Source organism: Jaculus jaculus, chromosome 19, assembly GCF_020740685.1.
Source record: "Jaculus jaculus isolate mJacJac1 chromosome 19, mJacJac1.mat.Y.cur, whole genome shotgun sequence".
In the NCBI taxonomy this organism is placed as follows: Eukaryota; Metazoa; Chordata; class Mammalia; order Rodentia; family Dipodidae; genus Jaculus; species Jaculus jaculus.
Genome location: NC_059120.1, coordinates 51,042,581 through 51,060,569, shown reverse-complemented (window position 1 = coordinate 51,060,569; position 17,989 = coordinate 51,042,581). Strand labels below are relative to the sequence as shown.

The 17,989-nt window shown below is 43.3% G+C and overlaps 1 protein-coding gene across 1 annotated transcript in view; it reads left to right on the top strand.

Moving 5' to 3' along the window:
- Positions 1–166: 166 nt before the first annotated feature.
- The window catches only part of Slc30a7 (solute carrier family 30 member 7), a 79,628-nt gene continuing 61,805 nt past the window's right edge, over positions 167–17,989 (top strand). Inside the window, exons 1-2 of the mRNA XM_004659080.2 lie at positions 167–444; positions 699–800. Of these exons, the coding sequence (XP_004659137.1) occupies positions 365–444; positions 699–800 (182 nt within the window). The 5' untranslated portion in view covers positions 167–364. The remainder of the gene's footprint in view (positions 445–698; positions 801–17,989) is intronic.

Below are 17,989 nucleotides of genomic sequence, written 5' to 3'. Positions count from 1 at the left end.
CCCCCACGACAGCCCCGCCTCCTAGCATCGAGGCCACGCCCCGTAGCGCAGGCCACGCCCCTGCCACACAGGCCACGCCCCGTCGCGTAGGCCACGCCCCCACAAGCCCCGCCTCCCGCTTTCCCGTCCCAGGACGCGTTGCGTGGCCCGAGCCGGAAGTCGGCGAGTTCCCGGGTGTGTGCGCGCGTGTGCGTGTGTGTCTGTCTGTCTGTCTGTGTCTGTCCCGTGTCTCGCGGCTCTGGGGAGGGGGGTCCGCGCGTGAGGCGCCAGCGCCGTCACCTGTCACCACCCCCTTTGCGCCCCACCGAGTCCCCCTGTGTGGAGGCGACCGAGGCCCGGCTGGCCGCCCGCCGGGCGAGGCGAGATGCTGCCGCTGTCCGTCAAGGATGATGAGTACAAGCCGCCCAAGTTCAATCTGTTCGGCAAGATCTCGGGCTGGTTTAGGTGCGGGGTGCCCCGTGGGGACCAGGGAGGATGGGGGGAGGAGAGCCGCCCCCTACGGATGGCCTGGGCTCCAGGCTGGGAGGGAGAGGCATCCTGGAGAGAGGGAGGGCAGGAGGGGAGCCTGTGGACCCGGGAGGAGGATGTTGAGAAGGGGCTTGGGGAGGTGGACGGTGGCGGGGGAGGGGGCTCCCCGCATCCTTTTGACGCCCTCCTCTGTGTGTGTGTGTTTGTGTGTGCGTGTGTGTGGAGCCTAGGTCCATCCTGTCGGACAAGACGTCCCGGAATCTCTTCTTCTTCCTGTGTCTGAACCTGTCTTTCGCTTTTGTGGAACTCCTCTACGGCATCTGGAGCAACTGGTAACCAGAAGTGGGGGGGGGGGATGGTTGGGGCGGAAGCAGACCGGGAAGGGAGACCAGCCTCTTATTTGCTTAGTGCCACGTAGCTCCTCACCGGGAGGAGGGTCAGGTCCAACCTTTTGCCGCCACCTCTTTGGCCGAGTTGCTTTCTCACCGGTGGAGCATGGCTGCATTTCTTTCAAAACAAAACAAAACAAAACAAACAAAAAAATCCCAGGGCCTATCAGGAGTCTTGTTCCTCTCCAGCTCCATCAGGCTGGCCTGATGAACCCCAGTCCTTATTTTGACAGATGGAGAGAGAGTGAGAGAGAGAGACTCCTTTCTAACTCTTCATACCTTAGCCTAGATCCCGTTTGCTACTTCCCAGTGGGGGAGTGGCATTTGGATTGTGGGAGGGAGTGCGCGTTCTGTCATTAGGTCTCTGGGTATGTCATTCTCTTACTGTCTCATGATTTTCCTGATGCAGGAGAAAAAGCTAGTTCTGTTTTCTGAAAACACCTCGGGTTGATGATTTTTGGTGTCACCCTTTGGCTCATTGTAATGGCTTTGGGTACAGGAGCATCCAGTGTCACTATAAGAAACTTGGCTGTTATTCAGATATTTAATGTCAGATAACTTAGGGCCTTCTGAACTGTTCTGCCAACAGTAATATCAGCACGCTTTAAGGACTCCGTGTGTAGATCAGATAGCCATTCATTGTGATAAAATAAATGTGATAAAACGACTGGGCTCCACCAGAATCTTTGGGGCATTCTTAGGCTCCCTCAAATATAACCGAGATCACAGTTTAGCATGTGCCGTCTGTGGTGTATGCTCTGTTATTCCTGTGAAATCGACTTAGTCTCTGATCTCAAAGGTCCCTTTTCAGAGGGGGTTTCTGCCTTTGCTGCATTATCTCTATTGAGATTGGACAGTGATAACAGGTTTTGGAACCCCTATTCTCTCCATTGGAAATAAGGGCTTCTCGGTACAGCATCAGTTCTGTTGTATTCAAAAATACTCACTAGCCAGTAGATTACAAAGGTTGTCCAGTCACCATCACTTGGGGTGCGGAATGCATAGCAACACAATAAATGATACAATTAATAAACTCTTTTTTAAATTCGTTTTCTATTCTGCAAGTACAGGCAGTTTGGTACTATTATTAGGCTCATCCGTGACCTACCCCCTTCCCATTGGCCCCTCCTTGTTGATGTATATGGGTCATGCGTTTTGGAGTTAGCCCGCAGTTTTAATAAACTCTTTGAATCCGAGCCGGGTGTTGTGGCGCATGCCTTTAATCCCGGCACTCAGGGAGGCAGAGGTGGGAGGATCTCTGTGAGTTGGAGACCACCCTGAGACTACATAGTGAATTCCAGGTCAACCTGGGCTAGTGTGAGACCCTACCTCATAAAACAAAAACAAAAAATACCAAAAAGTTTTGAATCCCCTAGAGTAGGTATGTGTATGTGAAGGTTAACCCATCACAGATTTTTTTTTTTTTTTTGCTACTCTTTATCTATCTGTTTGTTTATTTGCAAACAGAGAGATGGAGAGAAGAAAGACTGAGAGAATGAGTGGGCAAGGGCCTCTAGCCCCTGCAAAGGAACTCTAGATGCACACGCCACTTTGTTCATCTGGCTTTCTGTGGGTACTGGGGAATCAAACTCAGGTCATTAGGCTTTGTAGGCAAGCACCTAAGCCACTGAGCCAACTCTCCAGCTTTTATAAAGTTTGATTTATTTACTTGCATATATGCATATGCACTCCAGGACCTCTTGCCTCTGTGAAGGAATACCAGATGTTTGCACCAGTTTTTATGTGTGTCTGGCTTATATGGATGGCTTGGAAATTGAACCTGGGGTGGCAGGCTTTGCAAGCAAGCACCGTTAACCACTAAGCCATCTTTCCAGTCCTAACCCATTATAGACTTTTTAATCACATAAAGTTAATACCCCCTAGAGTATTGTATATGTGAAAAGCACTGTAGACTTAGCTTGTATTTGAATCATCTTACTTTCATCTTTAATTAGAAATATACAATATTGACAATGGAGTTTACATTTTCCTCTTTTTAACTTGTGCCATATTGGTAGCATACATGCTGATTGTCATGACTATATTGTATGTCTTATATATGTGCATTTTGCTATGGTTGTTTTATATTGAAATACATTATATTTCATCATGCATGGGCATAACTCACTTTGAAATACCTTGTCAAGGGAGTCCTACATCGTGTCTAAACCAACACTTCCATGGAAAGCATATAGTAATCTTTTTTGTTTTTTTGAGGTTGGGTTTCACTCTTCTAGCCTGGCCCAGGCTGACCTGGAGTTCACTTTGTACTCTCAGAGTGGCTTCGAACTCGCTGTAATCCTACGTCTCCCTTCTGAGTGCTGGGATTAAAAGGTGTGTACCACCATGTCCGGCTTTACAGTAATTGTTTTGATGAATTAAGAAAGCTACTAGAACTGGGCTGGAGAGATGTCACAGTGGTCAAGACTTTTCTGCTCAGACGAGAGGCCCCAAGGGGCCTTGAAACCTGTGGGTGCCCCTGAACCCATATATAAATAGCTGGGCGTGGCTATTTGTGTAAATCCTGTGGGGAGCAGAGCGTCACCAGTGCTCATGAAAACACAAATGCTCTGGAATCAGCAAAGAGACTTGTCTCAAGGAAATGCTGAGCATAGAGGAAGACGCCTGATGTTTTCCCCTGATCCATACAGAGAACCATATCTACATACATGCCTACTTTACAACACATATCCATGCACACACTCAGGCACATACTAAAGTCATTATTGTCCAAGCCATTTACATAAGGAAAACTTTAGTGGTACTTGACTTATTCCTCTGCCCTCAGGTGGTTAGCTCTTCTGCCTTTGAGTAACTTTTTATTTATTTTATTTATTTATTTTTGAGGTAGGTAGGGTTTGCTGCTGTAGCCCAGGCTGATCTAGAATTCACTATGTAGTCTTAGGCTGGCCTCGACCTCCCAGTGATCTTCCTACCGCAGCCTCCTGAATGCTGGGATTAAAGGCGTGTGCCACCTTGCCCAGCTTTTGAGTGACTTTTCTGCTGCTCTTAGGTGACGTTGGGTTCTTCTGTGCCCTTCCTGTTTGTTCTTCCGTAGGTGATCAAACCCTTCAGATTTGCAGTACAGCTCTGGCCTGTCTTACCGCAGTCACTGAGCAGGCTTTCGTCCTGACCCCACATGTATTCACTTCCATATCCACAATCCCTAATTCCCCAATGTTAATTTTTTTTAATATTTTATTTTTATTTATTTGAGAGAGAGAGAGAAAGAGGCACAGAAGTGGAGGGGGGGAGAGGGAGAGAATGGGCATGCCAGGGCATTCAGCCACTGCAAATGAACTCCAGATGCATGCACCACCCTGTGCATCTGGCTTATGTGGGTCCTGGGGAATCGAAGCTGTGTCCTTTGGCTTTATAGGCAAGTGCCTTAACCGCTAAGCCATTTCTCCGGCCCCCCAATGTTAATTTTTAAATATTTTTATTGACTTATGTATTTGAGAGAGTGACAAAGAGAAAGAGAGTGAGAATGGGCGTGCCAGGGCCTCCTGACACTGTAAAGGAATTCTAAATGCATGCACCTTCTGTGCATCTGGCTTTACGTGGGTACTGGTACAGGGCCATCAGACTTTGCAAGCAAGCGCCTTTAACTGTAGCCATCTCTCCAGTCCCCAGTGTTAATATTTATCAGTGGAGATGAAGCAAAATTGACTCGATGTTTGGACAGATTTGGAAATTTCTGGCTTCTTAGGTTATTTAGACACCAGCATTTTCAGCCTCTTTGGTTGATTGACCAATAATTTCTGTATGTGATTGGATCAGCTGTTTGCATTTAAGTTCATTTTGCTCGTATGTTCCTTGTGTAAATTTTTCACTACTGTGCATTTTGTGCTCAACTTCATTCTGTATGTTTGTTTTTGTTTTTGAGGTAGAGTCTCACTGTAACTCAGGCTGACATGGAACTTACCCTGTAGCCCAAGTTGGTCTCGAAGTTGTGGCAGTCCTTCTGCCTCAGCTTCCTAAGTGCTGGGATGAAAGGTGTATGCCACAACGCCTAGCTGACTTCATCCTATAATAATAAGTTTCAAGTTGTTGAGACCATGAAATAGCAAGAAATTCTCCTCCCCCTCATGGAGATTGAAACATGAATTAAAAATTCCACAATCATTTGATAGCATTGCAACAGATAATAAATTGTTCTATTTTTTTTTTCATGGCTTCCATTTTAGAGGAAAAAATTATAGTTGATATATATATATATATATATATATATATATATACACATACATACATACATATACACACACACATATACACACATGAATATTAAATATCTTTTAATTTTTTATTTATTTGAGAGAGAGCGAGGGGAAGAGAAATAGGCAGGTAAAGTGTGTGTGTGAGAGAGAGAATGGGCTCACCAGGGCCTCCAGCCACTGCAAACAAACTCCAGGTGCATGTGCCCCCTTGTGCATCTAGCTTATGTGGGTCCTGGGGAATTGAACCTGGGTCCTTTGGCTTTGCAGGCAAGCACCTTAACTGGTAAGCCATCTCTCCAGCCCTAGTATTTATTTTTATCCAAATACTTATTGTTGAGTAATTGTATAATCTGAAGATAACATAAGAATGTGGTTTTCTTTTTGAGATTTTTAAATTTATTTGCAAGCAGAGAGAGAGAGAATGAATATAGGTGCACCAGGGCCCCCAGCTGCTATAGATGAACTCCGGATACATGTGCTGTCTTGTGCATCTGGCTTTACATGGATCCTGGGGAATAGAACCTGGGTTGCTAGGCTTTGCAAGCAAGAGCCTTAACTCCAGCCCAAGGATGTGGTTTTCTAACATCATGAATTATTTGTGTTCATGTGGCAGAAAAATTGCTAAATCATTGTTTAAAAAAGAAAGTGCTTTATTCTCAGCATGGCCGAGTTTGGCCTGTCCCTTACATCAGAATTTCTGTCAAGTACAGAGAAGCAAAGAGGCAGAAATATACGCATCATCTTTTAAGATCATTGGGCTGCTCACACATGTTTTCACTAAAACGATCACGTGGTTATGTGTAGTTGCAGTGTGGTGTGTTCCACTCAACTGTGTGGACTGTTGGGCATCGCGGATTCTTTACTAAGGAGGAAAGAGAATATCATAGGGTTAGGAAATGCAACTGGAGGAAGAGATACTAACTTCACATCTTCTATAGGTAAAAGTTGAGTTCCAGCATCTGATCCTTCCCCACATAGCAGCAGGACCCACAGCGCCTGTTATCTAGGTTTTCTGTGGCCCTTCTCAAACTATGATCGTTCCTTCTCCTTCTCCTTCTTCTCCTTGTATTGTTGAGGCAAGGTCTCCCTCTTGCCGAGGCTGACCTGGAACTCACTTTGTAGTCCCAGGCTGGACTTGAACTCACAGTGGTCCTCCTACCGTTGCTTCCTGAGTGCTGGGATTGTAGACGTGCACCACCATGCTATGATGTTTTTTCAACCTTACCATATATTTTGTTTCGGTTTTATGCTCTTTTTGCTTTATTTTTACTTCACCATCTCTTTGAAAACTTAATTTCACTTTTATTTACCAGAGATATTGGAATCCTTTTCCCTTTAGACACAGAAGAAACTCTAAAAGTGAATGTCTATATATTGATAAAGTAAATGATTGTTTAAGACAATACTGGAGATTTATCTGGTCCTGTTTTTGTATAAAATGAGTAGAAGACGCTTGCAAAGTCAGTCCTTGGTAAAGATAAGTGCTCCCAATAATTTCACATATATATTTGTCTTTTATCAGCTTTTCCCTTTGCAAGTGGCACCATTACATACCAGCTGTGTTGAGGTCTTTTGCTTTCTTGCAGTTTCATTTCTCACCTTAAAGACTCAAATGAGGGCTGGAGAGATGGCTCAGCAGTTAAAGGTGCTTGCTTGCAAGACCTGATGACCTTGGTTCAATTCCACAGTACCCATGTAAAGCCAGATGCACAAAGTGGTTCATGTGTTTGGAGTGTGTTTGCAGTGATGGCAGGCCCAGACACACACATACTCACTATATCTCTCAGGTAAATAAGTAAATAAATAAATGTGTTTTACAAAACTCTTTTAAGTTCTTAGATAAATGTTCCATTTTGATGAATATTTTTCAGTAAGGAATTATAAACAGTTTAGTTTTTGAGTTATTTCACTACAGGTTATTAGCCTATTAACTTTACTAATGTCCTTGTACTTAACTTTCCCCATTCTACTTTATGAAAACCAGCTGGGCAGGGGGTTGTGAATTATGATGATATCTTTCTTCAGTTGTGAATTGATGTTTTCCCACCAGTATGAATTGGTAGATCTATTTGAAAACTTTCATTTATAACATTCTAAGCATATATGTACAAACAGTATGTTACTTATCAACATGTCACTGATTCTTTCAATCTGCTATCCTTATCCCACTTTTGGATTTGTTTAAACTTGTCTGTTTATTTATTTATTATTTTAGAGAGGGGGGGAGTGAGAGAGACAGGGAGAAAGAGAGAATTGGCACACCAGGGCCTCAGCCACTGCAATCGAACTCCAGATACTTGTGCCACCTAGTGGGTATGTGTGGCCTTGCACCTGCCTCTCCTTTATGCGTCTGGCTTATGTGGGATCTGCAGAATCCAACAGGCAAGCACCCTAACCACTAAGTCATCTCTCCAGACCTAAACTTGTCTTTTGAGATGGAATCTCAATCTGTAGCTAGGCTGTTTTGAATTCTGGCAATATTCCTGCCTCAGTCTCCTGAGTGTTGGGATTATTAGATGTGAGCTACCATGTCTACCTTCAAACATTTCTTCCGCTATATGTTATGTTAATGTTTATTTTATTTTACTTAAGTATTCAGAATTTTCCTTTATGCCATAAGAACTTGCCCTTAACAAAAATGAAGAACTTGCCTTGATTGAAATGTTGAGAAAGTAGTCACTTAAGTAGGTTTTGCAACACTGTTTAACAAAAGTAAAGGGTGTGTGGTGATTATAGCAGCTGTAGCTTTTATTTATCATGCTTTATGTTGTGGAGAATTCATATAATTTAAATATTATCTGTTACCTTTATTTTCTTAATATTTTATTTAGTAGAGAGAGAGAATGGGCATGCCAAGGCCTCTAGCCATTGCAAATGAACTCCAGACAAATGAGCCACTTTGTGCATCTAGCTTATGTGGGTACTGGAGAATTGAACTTGGGTCCTTAGGCTTTGCAGGCAAGTGCCTTTACTGCTAAGCCATCTCTCCAGCCTGCTACCTTTATTTTTAATTTTTTGTTACCTTTTTTTCAATTGACAACTTCCATCATTATAGACAATAAACTATGATACTTCTCTCCCCTCCCCCACTTTCCCCTTCACAGATTCACCCTCCATCATATCCCCTCCCCCTCTCAGTCTCTTTCTTTATTTGATGTCATCTTCTTTTCCTCCTATTATGATGGTCTTGTGTAGGTAGTGTCAGGCACTGTGAGGTCATGGATATCCAGGCCATTTTGTGTCTGGAGGAGCACGTTGTAAGGAGTCCTACCCTTCCTTTGGCTCTTACATTCTTTCTGCCACCTCTTCCCCAATGGACCCTGAGCTTTGGAAGGTGTGATAGAGATATTTCAGTGCTGAGCACTCCTCTGTCACTTCTTTCCAGCACCATGATGCCTTCTGAATCATCCCAAGATCACTGCCATCTGAAAAGAGAACATTCTCTACCAAAAGTGAGAGCAGCATTAATATATAGGTATTAACATTAAGAGAAGTGCTTATTGGGCAGTTTGGTGAGCATAGTATATACATTTAGCCAGACACCAGCAGATGTTACACCCCTAGGGCTCATGACTACGCCTGTTGTAGGTTTTCAGTATCAGCATGCATTCCCTCCTATGGAGCCGGGCCTCCAGTCCAATTAGAGAGCAGTTTATTTCCTCCATAACAGACATGTCACTGTTGCACCCAGTAGCTCATTTGGCCTGGCTGGCCAAACTTATGGCTTGCAATGTCCACTGTTGGTTATCACCACTGATGACTTCTCTCTCCCGTATGGCTGCATACAGCATAGCCTTTTCCAGCTTTCTGTCAACTGGTCCACAGGGAGGAGCTTCCAGCTCAGCTCCAGCCTGATTTCTCAGTGACCTGCAGCCCAAGCACGTGGTCTTCAGCAGTAGGATCTCACCATTTGTTTCTGGTGGGAAACCAAGAGCCTTGGCAATGGCCTGTAATGTTTTGGGGGCCTGAGGGTCCTCCCTTGCTGGAAGGTATCCTATCCCTGGTACTGAAACTTTTCTAGCAATAATCTATTATTGCTTCTGGCTGTACCATTATCCAAAAAAAAAATAATAATAATAATAAAATAGGTTTCCATACGGCTTATTCATAACTTGTTTTATTTTATCAATTTTAATTTAATTATTTTTCAAATTTTTATTCACATTCTCCATGATTATAAAAAATATCCCGTGGTAATACCCCCCCATAACTTCTTAAATTTTGATTAACCCTCCTCCCGCCCTTCCTTTGTTCAGTCTCTTCCCCTGACTGCATTTAGGCTGCTGCACCCCCAGTAATCTGTTTGCCTACTTACACCTCCACTGTCCCCTCCCCTCAAGTCCTCCCTTCTCCCCGCTCCCTTATAACCCCTTCTAGCTTTCTGGCCTCTGTTACTGATTTTTTACTGTTACTCACACAAAGTCTAAACATCTGCCCCCTGCCTTTATTTTTAAAGAAATTCATGCTTTACAGTCCAAATGCTATTTGATAATCAGGAACATTTGCCAGTTTGAAGGTGAGCAGTGAAATTGGCATTTCTCACAGTAGAATTTTTACAGAGAATCGGAAGTGCCTTCTTTTTCACGTGGGTTTGTTCACATCCTTGTACCTAAGTAACTTTCAGATCATGATAGTCGGGACAGATCTCGTATTGTTGCGCCTCGAGGGAGCCTGGTCCTGCTCCTGCTCCCACTCACCAGAGGAAGCTTTTCCCGGGGGGCGGGGGGTCACAAGTGGTTAAATACTAGGAACAGGGTTGGGGTTCAACTCAGTGCCTGGGCACTTGCCTAACCTCAGCAAAGCCCCGGGTTCAATCCCCAGTACCACAGTAATTACATATATATAATAAATATATATAAATAAGCAAATGCATTGTTTTCATGCAAGCTTAGTTAAAAGTTAAATAAAATTAAATTTTCATTTTGATAAGCACTGAGATTTTGGTGCCAAAAAGATGACCCTCTTTGGAAGGGAACTTGATTGTTGTGTGCAAGACAGATTTACTTTTTTTTTTTCTTCTGAAAGCCATTGAATGGATTTAAAGCAAATTTGCTGAAAATAGAAGCTTGCTAAGGCTACTATATAGTGAATTCCAGGTCAGCCTGAGCTAGAGTGAGATCCTACCTCTAGAAAAAACAAACAAACACAAAACCCCATGTATCCCGTGGGTCCGATGAGACAGATGTGCTGTCTCACAGGCCTGGGGCTCCGTGGCACTGAGCCAGGTCAGGCGTTTGCTGTAGTCACTGACAACCCTTGACTTGTGGAAGTGTGTCACCCTCATCTCTGCCTTGTCTTTATGCGGTCGCCTCCTGTGTGTCTCCCTCTACCCCCAAATTTCTACTTTGTATCAGGACACCAGTCGGCTTAACTAATTGACCTGCAGTGAACCTATTTCTAAGCTCATGTTCTGATATACTGAGGATTAAAAAGACTTTTAACGTAGGAATTTTGTGAGAGTTGGGGGCCGTAGTCCATAACCTACTGTTATACTAAATGTATAGATGATAAATTTATAAATGTTCATGTATTTAGATATATTAGAGGGATGCAGAGATGGTCTAGTGATTAAAGTTACTTGCCGTGTGACTTGGTTCAATTCCCTAGTACCCTGTAATGCCAGATGCACAATGTAGCACATACATCTGAAGTTTGTTTGCTTTCCTCTCTCTTCTCTGTTTCCCTCTGCTTGCAAATACAAAAATAAAAATATTTGATGTATTAGACAGCATGTGGGTTGGAGAGATGGCTTAGCAGTTAAGTGCTTACTTGCAGAGCCTAAGGACCTAGGTTTGAATCCCAGTTACCCACGTAAGCCAGATGCACAAGGTGTCTAATGTGTCTGGAGTTGTTTGCAGTGGCTGGAGGTCCTGATGTATCATCAGTCAATCTATCTGCATCTGTCTCTCTCTAATAAATAAAATAAGTAAAAAAAAAAAAAAAGATTGCACGCTGTGAATAAAGTACACATATTAAGAAATGAATATTGGAAACTGCATAGAAAAAAGAAAACTATTAAGTGTATAGAGTAATGTAGCTTCTAAAGTCGACTTTAAACTTAGCTGTAAAATTTCTCTGGATCCAGTTAACTGTGCTGTTTTATCAGAATAAAAATGTTTTTCTGAAACTAAATTTTAAGCGTTTGCCATGTAAAATCCTTATCAGGATAGAAAACAAAATGATAATAGATATTTTTATTAATAGTCTCAGCATACTATACAGAAGTTCTCCAAAATATTATGAAGCTATTTTATTTATTTATTTTTGAGGGTAGGGGTCACTCTAGCCCAGGCTGACCTGGAGTTCACTGTGTAGTCTCAGGGTGTTCTCGAACTCACGGTGATCCTCCTACCTCTGCCTCCCAAGTGCTGTGATCAAAGGTTATTTATTTAGTTAGTTTTGTTTTTTTCAGTGGTTTATAGCTCTTATGGTCAAAATACACAGTTTTTTTTTTTTTAATTTATTTGTTTGAGAGCGACAGACACAGAGAGAAAGACAGATAGAGGGAGAGAGAGAGAATGGGCGCGCCAGGGCTTCCAGCCTCTGCAAACGAACTCCAGACGCGTGCGCCCCCTTGTGCATCTGGCTAACGTGGGACCTGGGGAACCGAGCCTCGAACCGGGGTCCTTAGGCTTCATAGGCAAGCGCTTAACCGCTAAGCCATCTCTCCAGCCCAAAATACACAGTTTTATGTAACTGAGAACACATTTCAAACTATCAGATCTGAGAGAAGTGGCCGCCACGAGCCTCGCCCTCACCTTCAGCTCTCTTGTCACGTCTGCTTTGCTCACTCGTCTCCTTCTGCTTTGTTAAGTATCACATGAGGAGATGCCGTCTGCACTTAAACTTCCCTCTTTAGAAAATATTTTGCTGGCATGGTGGCGCACGCCTTTAATCCCAGCATGTAGGAGGCAGAGGTAGGAGGACCACTGTGAGGTTGAGGGCAGCCTGAGACTCCACAGTGAACTGCAGGCCAGCCTGGGCCAGAGTGAGACCCTACCTCAAAACAAATAAACAACAACAAAATTATTTATTTGAAAGAGAGAGAAAGAGGGAGGGGGGCAGAGAGAGAGAGAGAGAGAAGAAAGGAGAGAATGGACATGCCAGAGCCTCTAGCCCCTGCAAATGAACTCCAGACGCAAGCATCACTTTGTACATCTGGCTTACATGGGTCCTGGGGAATTGAACTTGGGCCTTAGCCTTTGCAGGCAAGTGCCTTAATGGCTAAGCAATCTCTCCAGGCCTTCACTTAAATTTTGTAATACATGCCTATTTGAGCAAGATATAAAGTTTAAGACACTTTTCAGAATACCCGTCATGGTTTATGCTTTTTCTGGTGGGTGAATAATATGTTGGCCCAGTCTCCAGCTCTGTTTAAGGAAATGTGAAAACTCCGTGCATGAAGAGGGTTTGACTTGCCATGTATATACAGGCATGTGATGGAAGCCCTAGCCGGTAGTCAGATGCTGAGGTGTAAGTCACGCTTCGGAACATCACATATTACATCATATGGCATTGGTAATAACTTGCATAGCATTTTGTCAATAACAGTAACATTAATGGTAGGAATATTGGCATGATTTTAATGTGACTAGCACCATGATAGACATCTCATGCATAACATGGAAATTATTTTAACAGTTATAACACTGTTACCCTATTCAAGTGATAGCTTAAATGAAGATGAAGAACTGCTGAATGTGGAGGTGGGATTTGAACCAGCCACTCTAACTTTGGAAGCTTGGTTTTTAAAGACCAAGGTGATGTGCGATTGCTTTTAGCATGTTTGTCGGGAGCCATAGAGCAAAAGCCTCTCCATTTTGCCTGGGCCTGCTCATAAACTGACTACTCAGAAAGCTGGTCCATCCAGCTTTCTGTTAGGTACTTCTGGAAGGTTGGTCAGCAGGCTGCTTACAGAATCTTATCTTTTGCTAAAGGCCAGTTTATGGTCAGGATATGAAGCCTGGTGCAGTCAGGATGTTAAGCCAGTTGGGCAAGATTAGATGAACACCTAATTACATCCCCTCTAGGTTTCCTGACAAGTCCTTGCCCTGGCCAAGTCCCCTTCCCCCTACAACTCCTTGCCCTGACCACGTCCCCTTCCCCCTACAACCCTATGTAAACCTACATGTAAGAATAAACTCTCGAGGCCGTGACAAATGTCTAGCATGGTCTCCTTCTTGTGTCTGTTTGCCTACTTTCATTCAGGTTGATTTTCACCTCGCTTCTTTGTTCGACTCCCCGCTGGCCGGGGCACATGTTTATATTGACTTCAAGTTTACTGATTTGTTTCCTCAGTTGTGTCTCACAAGTCGAAACATTCATTGATCAGTGCTTATTTTTGCATCTAACGTTTCTATCAAAATTATTTTTTTTCCAATTTATTTGAGAAATAGCAGTGGGAAAATAAGTATGGGCATGCCAGGACCTCTTGTCAGTATACACAAACTCCAGATGCAAGTACCACTTGTGCATCTGGCTTTATGTGGGTACTGGGGATTCAAACCCATGCTAACAGGGCATGACTCCCCATTCCCTCCATTTGAAACGCTATATTTCCCACTTCTCTCCTGTTGATTCACACATGTGGACCACCTTTTCTATAAAGTCCTTGGCATATTAGTCACCGTCACAACAGTTCCAACACATGGGCCGGTGATTTTGTTTGGTTCTGTTGATTGCATTCCTTTTCTTGCTCTTTTTGTGTCTTGAACTTTCCAATCAGTGCCTGACATTGTGAAGAAAGAACAGTAGATGTCATGACGAGATAATGGCATTTGTGATTAGAAACAGGAACTCCTTGTCTATGAAGCCTTTAGTGGGGCAGACGCCGCCCCTTCAGAAGACGGTTTCTCTTCGCGCCCCATCCCAGGCTGCTCCATACTGTTGCTCATTGTTCAGTGCTAAGTCGTGGGGAAGCAGAGCTATTGGTACCTTGACTGGGCCTCAGTCTTGAGCAGACCCTGGGTAAATCCAGACCTCAGGGGAATGCTTTCAGCAGTATTTTCAGCTCCCATGGAAGCCATGCTTTGTCACGTGTCTCAGGTCTCTGGTGGGTTATAGTTCCTGCTCCCTCCCCTGTGGTGGAATGTGAGTTCTGTGTTTGCGAGGCTGTCCTGCTTTTCCTTCGTGGCCTGTTAGTGGTTGTGCATTGTATAATGTGAAGCTTTAAGTGATTACAAAGATGTCACTTGACGTAACTCGTAAGACCCTTGCATTAATGCACTTCCGTTTCCTTCAACATCCTATGTACTGAGGTCATACATGTTACCTTTACATGTTATAAACTCTATAATAGTGATTCTGTTTTGGCTTTAGGTCAGTCAGAACTTACTGCACCTTTGGTACGTCTGGACATATGATATGTGCACGTTCATGTGTGATGGTGGACCTGTGCCTGCCAGGGTACATATATGAAGGTCAGAGGACAACTTGGGGGTCCATCTTGTTTGCGACAGGGTCTCTCATTGTTGTTCACTGCTGCGTTCAGCAGGCCAGCCGGCCCGTGAGCTTCCTGGTGATTCTCCTGCCTCAGCCCCCACCATCTCCATGGAGCCCTGGTTTTGTAGCTGTTCATGCTCTGGCATCAAGCTTTCCTCTGGTTCTGGGGGTTCAAGCCCAGGTGCTCACCCTTGTCATCTCCAGAAGTCACCATTTAAAAAAGGTTTTTTTAATTTTATTTTTATTTATTAGAGAAAATATGGGCATGCCATGACCTCTAGCCACTGCAAACAAACTTCAGACACATGTGCCATCTTCTCTGCCTTTCTCTCTTCTCTCAGAATAAGTAAATAAATAAAATATTTAAAAAAACAGGTAGTGGTCTCACATTGGCTCATAGGCTGTAAAACCTTCTAATCCCTACTTTAAGTAGTAAATTAATTTTAAGTAAATAATCAATAAATTTTAATTGAGATAAAACTTACACCATACGATTTTACCCATTTAAAGTATATACTTTTGTGACTTTTAACTGAGTTGTAAATTCATGATAGTACTCAATTTTAGGACATTTTATTATCTCCAAAGGAAATTTGACATCCCTCACTGTCACCATAATTTCCTCACCAGAACCTTCATCTTCTCACCCAAGTGTAGGCAGCATATGGTTCTGCCTGTTGGGTACATTTCATAGCAACGGAAGCATGCAGCAGGTGAACCTGTAACATGGGCTTCTGGAAGCTTCATCATGTTTTCAAGGCTCATCATGTTGTGTGTGTCATTAGTTCACTCGCTTACAATCACACACCACTCCAGCATTTTCCCCCAAAGCTGTTCTTCTGTCTTTTTAATTATAGCTGTCCTAGTGGGTGTGAATGTATTTTCATTGTGTTTTTTTTTTAATTTTTTTGTTTATTTTTATTTATTTATTTGAAAGTGACAGACAGAGAAAGAGGCAGAGAGAGAGAGAGAGAATGGGCGCACCAGGGCCTCCAGCCACTGCAAGCAAACTTCAGATGCGTGTGCCCCCTTGTGCATCTGGCTAACATGGGTCCTGGAGAATTGCTCCTTGAACCAGGGTCCTTAGGCTTCACAGACAAGAGCTTAACCTCTAAGCCATCTCTCCAGCCCCCTTCATTGGGGTTTTGATCTGTATTTCCCTGTCATTCATTAACGATGCCAAGCTCCCTTTCTTGTGCTTCTGGGCCATTTGTGTGACTTGAGAAGCATCTGTTCGGATCTTTACTTCATTTTTAGTATCGGATTGTTTATCTTTTGCTGAGCTTTAAGAGTTCTTCATGTATTCTTAATCCAGACCCTTTGTCAGATATAGTATTGCAAATAGTTTCTCCCATTTTGTGCATTCTTTTTTAAAAAAGATTATTTATTTGCAAGCAGAGAGAGAGAGAAAGAGAGAAGAGAAAGAGACAGAGAGAGCATGGCCGCACCAGGGCCTGTAGCCACTGCAAATGAATTCCAGATGTATGTGCCCCTTGTATAATCTGGCTTACATGGGTCCCGGGGAATTGAACCTGGGTCCTTTGGTTTCACACATGTTTTGGATGGAGATATTCAGTTGTTCCAGCACTTTTTTCTTAAAGCAGTAGTTGTTTAAAGCACTCTTCTTTTTTTTTTTTTTTTTTTTTGGTTTTTTGAGGTAGGGTCTCACTCTGGCTCAGGCTGACCTGGAATTCTCCATGGAGTCTCAGGGTGGCCTCGAACTCTCGGTGATCCTCCTACCTCTGCCTCCCGAGTGCTGGGATTAAAGGCGTGCGCCACCACGCCCGGCTTAAAGCACTCTTCTTTTAGCCATTGAATTATCTTGGCGTCCTTGTCAAAAAAAATAATTGTCCAGGGGCTGGAGAGATGGCTTAGTGGTTAAACGCTTGCCTGTGAAGCCTAAGGACCCCGGTTCAAGGCTCGGTTCCCCAGGTCCCACGTTAGCCAGATGCACAAGGGGGCGCACGCGTCTGGAGTTCGTTTGCAGAGGCTGGAAGCCCTGGTGCGCCCATTCTCTCTCTCTCCCTCTATCTGTCCTTCTCTCTGTGTGTCTGTCGCTCTCAAATAAATAAACAAATAAATAAAAATTAAAAAAAAATTGTCCAGGGCTGAAGAGATGGCTTAGCAGTTAAGGTGTTTACCTACAAAGTGAAAGGACCCAGGTTTGATTTCCCAGGACCCATGTAAAGCTGATGCACAAGGTGGCGTGTGCACCTGAAGTTTGTTTGTAGTGTTGGAGGCCCTGGCAATGCATTCTTTCTCTTTTTCTCAAATAAATAATAAACAAACAATAACTGTCCATGGATGTGAGTACCTTACACTACAGTTTATTCCACTGGTGTGTTTGCTCCCATGCAGTGCTGCACTGTGTCGGTAAATGAAGCTCTACAGAGTTTGAAATCTGAAAATATGAGTCTTCCGACCTTGTTGTTCTTTTCAGGAATATTAACTGTTTTGTCTGTTGTGGAGGCATTGCTTTTCCATATGAACTGTAAGATCAACTTGTCAGTTTCTCAAAAGCTAACTTCAAAGGAAGTTAGCTGGGATTTCGCTGGGGAGTAAATTGAATCGAGCTTAGTTAGGGAGGTATCACTGATTCCTTGCTGTGGCGGTACATGTAACTAAAATTGGAATGATGCAAAGATCACCCTGGTCCCTGAAAAATAGCTACACAGATTCATGAAGCTTTCTGTACTTCTAAAGTAAAGGCTAAACAGTGTTGTCTTCTGAGTACTGGGACATCGCTCGGTGGTGGAGGGCGTGGTCAACATAGATGAAGCCGTGGGTTCAATCCCAGCGCGCAACAACAGCAAACATTCTGTCCTGTAAGCTATGAAAATGGAACACCTTTCATTTATTCATATTATCTCCAATTTCCTTAAGAGTTTCAATTTTTTTTTTGAGATTGTATATGGAAGTTTTCAAATTGATTTGTTCTTAGCTACTGTATGTGAATACAGTTTTTTTTCATATGTTCATATTTGTATCCTGTAACATACTGTGTTAGTATTAGATTTTTCATGTATTCCTTAAGATTTTCTATGTAGGGACTGGGGAGATGAATCCTGCCAGCCAGAATTCAGTTCCCCAGTACCCACATAAAGCCAGATGCACAAAGTGGCACATGTATCTGGAATTCATTTGCAGTGGCAAGAGACCCTGGTGTGCCCATTCTCTCTCTGAAATAAATAATTTAAGTAGCTTTTTTAAAAATATATATATATTTGTTTATTTATTTGAGAGCAGGAAAGAGTTGGAGGGAGGGAGGGAGTAAGGGGGGAGAGAGAGAGAAAGAATGGGCATGCCAGGGCCTTCAGCCACTGCAAACAAACTCCCGATGCATGCACCCCCTTGTGCATCTGGCTTATGTAGGTCCTGGAGAATCGAACTGGGATCCTTTGACTTTGCAGTCAAATGCCTTAGCAGCTAAGCCATCTCTCCAACCCCAAAAAGATTTTTTTTTGCCAGGTTTGT